The following is a 5,553-nucleotide window of genomic DNA, read 5'->3' as shown; positions in this document are numbered from 1 at the left end:
TTTATATTCTCAAATGTCTTGTACTGTTTTATGGGGCCTCTGAACTTGGTGTGTATTATACTTCTGTATTTACAACATGAATGGAAAGGTGAATGCTTATATTCAGTGCTTCAGAATATGAACAACAATGATTGCAATTAGTGAGAATTAAAGTAGTCAAGAGGACATGAGCATTACAAGTGCTGATGCTGATTACTCTGATCCACAGACACTGCAGTGTTTCCTCTCTACAGGCAGTAATGTGCCTCTGTGTTTAGACGGAGCTCAGTCAGTCTGATCCTCTTCATTACTAATCTTGAGGAGATTTTAAAACTTACTCCTTCTACAGACTTCTACTAAGCCTATACCCCCAGCAAATCAACAATTAAAGATTACTAACAGCCTGTTCGCTGTGTAGTAGTAATCTGTTTCAATCTGTTTTGTCTGTAGATGTGTAAAAAAATGGTACTTTTGTCTTCATAATGGATAATGTGTTCAGTAATGACATCACAACTATTAAATTAGCACACATTTACACAAGCCAAGCCACAATATGGCCCAGCGTAAGGCAAGTGTATGATTATGGAGCTAATTGTATATAAGCTTAGTACAATCTGTTCTGCCATACTGGGGGATAGTTCCACAGTTCATAGAGTGGGCATGGCTAGAGGTCTGAAGACTTGTCAATGCAAATTCACTTACTAGACACGTAACATCAGCATCTTCCTCTAAGACCAACCTACTCATAAATATGTCAACGCTCAGAAGCAAGTGATAGCTTTTATAAACAAAAGAACACCGGCAAATTTGTGAACTGAAAAAATGAAAGAAATTACTAAAAATGCAAGCCAGTATGAGCAGTAAAAAGATAAATATCTTTTGAAAAACTTGGATTTAATTATTTTCTTTTGCTATTGCAATATATATTTTACATTTTGATTTTTAGTATTCTGCTTATGGATTCTTACAATTTCATTAAAATGTTTGTCACAAAATTAAAGGGGAATTAACTTGATTTTGCAAAATTCATCAGTCAGTTGTTTACTAACTTGGGTTACTTTATAGTGGTGGTTAATGGAGTCAAGGGTCTATAATCTTACTATCCAAAATAATGAATGAATGTGTCTTGAGTTTCTATAGTTCATGTTGGTGCTGCTAAAATAGTGGTAAATCTGAAAATATATAGTGTATATATGGTGGGGATGGGGGGGGGGGGGGGGTGGGTTGGAGTCATTGGGCGGAAGGCAGAATACACCCTGGACAGGTCGCCAGTCCATCTCAGGGCCCACGCAGACCAGACACACACTAACAGACCACCACCACGTCAGTGTCGTTACAGTGCTGAGAATGATCCACTACCCAAATAGTACCTTCTATACATTTAGTGCCCCATGCATATGCCCCTTCATCAAAAGTGTTTTAGGCTAAACCTAAACGTCTTGTAAAACAATGTCTCAGTCATCGGGCAGCGTATTCATAAGCAGTTCACTCAGTTGCTTACTGTGAGGTTGCATTAAACATTTAGACGTCTGCTTCCTACAGCCACCTCTGTGAGCAATTCTGAATCGTAGTTTCTCTAGAATGGAGAATTGCTCAACAAACCGCTCTGAAGGCCTTTTTTCGTTTCTTATCAATTTAATTCTGCAGATTTTTTTAGATCGGCGTTAATCCCGTCTATCTCTATTAGAGACTCTTAGTTTGAATCTGATGCGTTATTTTGATGCTTTAATTTTGACATTCATTCGATGTTCCGGCTTGCTGGCAGGATCAGCGTCACCCCGCCTTTACGCGTTAGCTTGTGTATGTGTACAGGAGCTGCTGATCGGCAGAGACGCTCTAAACATGGCTGGCTGGGTGCGTACTCTTTTATCATTGTAGTTCTCTTTCAACAGGTGCATTTTACAGAGGTATATTTACAGCACAGCAGCACAGCTCCGTCCGGACGGGACCATTAGCTGAAGTTGGCCGTTAACAGTCGGATCAATTCATTGCGTATAAGATGCCGGAAGGCGAGCAGTGCAGTGCAGTAGTCTTGTGACTCTCCGCCTCTACGTTAGTACTGAATTTGACAACACTGGGAACAGCCGGCGCTATTTTATTAGCCTTATTTACACACCAGAATGGAAGCTGCCATAGTTAGTTTTCACTTAATTCAGTTTCACTACCCCCCCCCCCGAACTCTTCCTGTAGTGAAGCTACACTGCCATCCTGCAGCCCTGTCGTTTGGGAGCCGGACTCAGGGTCAGAAATGTTAAACAGGGCACGATGTGAAACTTTGGTGACATGTCAGAATTTGATGTTTAATATACCAAAAACAGCCCAAAAACAGGTGTAAACAAAGTCATTAAAAGTTGTTTTGATGTGAAATGGTTCGCTGTAGAGAAAACTGTTGCCATGTATTGATTTAAATAATATGTTTTAAGCCAAAAGCTTATTCTGAAACCATCATGAAACAATTTACATGTAGTAACCTAGCTAGCTTTTAGAGCAGGGATGTGAAGTCTTATCCACAAAGGACCGGTATAGCCACAGGTTTTTCAGGAGATCACCTGACCAGCTGTTTGAAGACTGAAACCATCTGATCAAACCGGGGGAATCAGGTGTGCTCCAGCTTGTTTTATTTATAGGGAAAACCTGCAGCAACGCTGACCCTTTGTGGATAAGATTGGACACTCCTGTTTTAGAGCCACTAAACACTTCAGACTCTTCACCACCACTGTGAAATATTCTGACTAGGTACATTTCTCTAGAATGTAGTATTTTACATCATATCGAACCGAATGGCTTTGTTTACCTCTTAATGATTTAATTATGCAGATTTTTTAAAGGTGTAATTTATATATTCATGTGTAGATTCTTGTGGCATTACAAAAATTTAATTGTTTATGCACCTTTATTTCCACATATGGACCACAATGACTGAAGAGTAAATGGCACAGTTTTTTTTATTGTCAAAATACTACATCAAATTATTTTATTCCCAAAAAGTGACTAATCTTAGGATTTCCATGATATCAGCACTTACATTTGTAAAATACATTTCTAATACATTTCTTACATTTAAATACATTTCTAATCTGAGGACCTTCCTCAGTGCCAAGTGCTGAATTGACTAAATAACTGCTTGTTGGGTCAGTTCACACCAGAGGATGTTCTTCTGTCTGGCATATGAGATCAATTGGTCTGATATTAATATCGTCATCACAGGACTTCATGCGTTTTATGAAGTTTATAGATATATTACTTCACTCTCTCCAGGCTGCTACTGAGTTATGGCCTCTTCTACTCAGTGAAAGAGCATCCATCATATTTCAGATAAGAATTTCTACAGGTTACCTCACCTGTAGCAGTACAGCCAGTACATGCACTGTATAACCTCCATATCTGTGTGCTGAAGAGGTCTGTGTCTTGCTCATTGTCATTTAACTCTCATAGTAGTTATGTCAAGTGGACAAGGACAAAAGGCAGTTGGGATGAGGGGGCCTTGCATGTTTGACTTGGCAAAATTATATAGTGTGGCAGTTTATTAGGGACACACAGTGATCTTGGAATTATATCTGTATCTAATATATAATATCTATTATATAATTGGCTAAAAAAAGAATTAGTCTCAGACAGATGTTTAGATTTGCCTGATATTTCAAACCTACATTTGATGACGTATTTATTATATTACGGAAAAACAGAATGTTTAGGAAAGGCTGGGTTCTTGTGCTAAAATGTCTGCATTTTATGTGTTTTACTGCTTTTGGAATATTTTTTCCATAATGCTAATCCAGGTTCCCATCCAGTCCAAATTTTATCTATTGGCAATGAGCGATATAGTACTGTGCAAAATGTTACAGCCTTTTTCAACTGAACTGTGACATACTTCATTTAGAGACGAGACAGTAAAAGAAAATAACTGTTAAAAAGGTCTTTAACTGGCTAGAGTTCCGCATGATGTCCGGAAGAACGAAAGTGAGTGGAGAAAGCCTGATTGGTTAAATGCAATATGAGTGACGGAAGAAGATTTGAGTAAGATTATTTGAGCTGCCACTTAAAAATTATGTTTACTTGAAACATTCTTCCTCTTCCTCAAAATGCAGTGGATTTTGAAACTCTAAGTCAGGTGCCTCCTGCAGAGTCTACAGCCCTGATCTAATACTCCCATTTTTGCACAGAAATAGTCAGATTTTAAAAATTCGATATAAACCTTTACCCTCAAGCTAACTTACCTTATAATGTCCTCTGTTGTCTTTAATGTTCTCAAAGTGAAAGTCACCTTTATCATTCCTTTTCACCACAGACATGTATTCAGTAAGGAGTGAGAGATGGTTCCTCTGAAACACAGTTGTACATTTACCACAGAAGAACAATAGAAATAGACAGTAAATAGAGTAAATGCAGACAGTGCACACTAAACTATATAACTGTGAGGACATGTGTATATACACACACATACTGCTCAAATAAATAAAGGGAACTCAAATAACACATCCTAGATCTGAATGAATGAAATATTCTCATTGAATACTTTGTTCTGTACAAAGTTGAATGTGCTGACAAAATCACACAAAAATCATCAATGGAAATCAAATGTATTAACCAATGGAGGCCTGGATTTGGAGTCACACACAAAATTAAAGTGGAAAAACACACTACAGGCTGATCCAACTTTGATGTGATGTCCTTAAAACAAGTCAAAATGAGGCTCAGTATTGTGTGTGGCCTCCACGTGCCTGTATGACCTCCCTACAATGCCTGGGCATGCTCCTGATGAGGTGGCGGATGGTCTCCCGAGGGATCTCCTCCCAGACCTGGACTAAAGCATCTGCCAACTCCTGGACAGTCTGTGGTGCAACGTGGCGTTGTTGGATGGAGCGAGACATGATGTCCCAGATGTGCTCAATCAGATTCAGGTCTGGGGAACGGGCAGGCCAGTCCATAGCTTCAGTGCCTTCATCTTGCAAGAACTGCTGACACACTCCAGCCACATGAGGTCTAGCATTGTCCTGCATTAGGAGGAACCCAGGGCCAACCGCACCAGCATTTGGTCTCACAAGGGGTGTGAGGATCTCATCTTGATACCTAATGGCAGTCAGGCTACCTCTGGTGAGCACATAGAGGGCTGTGCGGCCCTCCAAAGAAATGCCACCCCACACCATTACTGACCCACTGCCAAACCGGTCATGCTGAAGGATGTTGCAGGCAGCAGATCGCTCTCCATGGCATCTCCAGACTCTGTCACGGCTGTCATGTGCTCAGTGTGAACCTGCTTTCATATGTGAAGAGCACAGGGTGCCAGTGGCGAATTTGCCAATCCTGGTGTTCTCTGGTAAATGCCAAGCGTCCTGCACGGTGTTGGGCTGTGAGCACAACCCCCATCTGTGGACGTCGGGCCCTCATACCATCCTCATGGAGTCGGTTTCTAACCGTTTGTGCAGACACATGCACATTTGTGGCCTGCTGGAGGTCATTTTGCAGGGCTCTGGCAGTGCTCCTCCTGTTCCTCCTTGCACAAAGGCGGAGGTAGCGGTGGGTTGTAGAGTCCGTCTCATGCTAGCACGAGTGTGAAAGCACCACCACCATTCA

The 5,553-nt window shown here is 40.8% G+C and overlaps 1 protein-coding gene across 1 annotated transcript in view; it reads left to right on the top strand.

Moving 5' to 3' along the window:
* The first annotated feature begins 1,723 nt into the window (after nt 1-1,723).
* nsfb (N-ethylmaleimide-sensitive factor b) overlaps nt 1,724-5,553 on the top strand; it is a 37,348-nt gene continuing 33,518 nt past the window's right edge. The window contains exon 1 of the mRNA XM_017702404.2: nt 1,724-1,833. Coding sequence (XP_017557893.1) covers nt 1,822-1,833 — 12 coding nt within the window. The 5' untranslated portion in view covers nt 1,724-1,821. The remainder of the gene's footprint in view (nt 1,834-5,553) is intronic.

Source organism: Pygocentrus nattereri, chromosome 13 (genome assembly GCF_015220715.1).
Source record: "Pygocentrus nattereri isolate fPygNat1 chromosome 13, fPygNat1.pri, whole genome shotgun sequence".
Taxonomy (NCBI): domain Eukaryota; kingdom Metazoa; phylum Chordata; class Actinopteri; order Characiformes; family Serrasalmidae; genus Pygocentrus; species Pygocentrus nattereri.
Note: the sequence above shows the minus strand (reverse complement) of the source record. Positions and strands in the feature narration are given on the sequence as shown.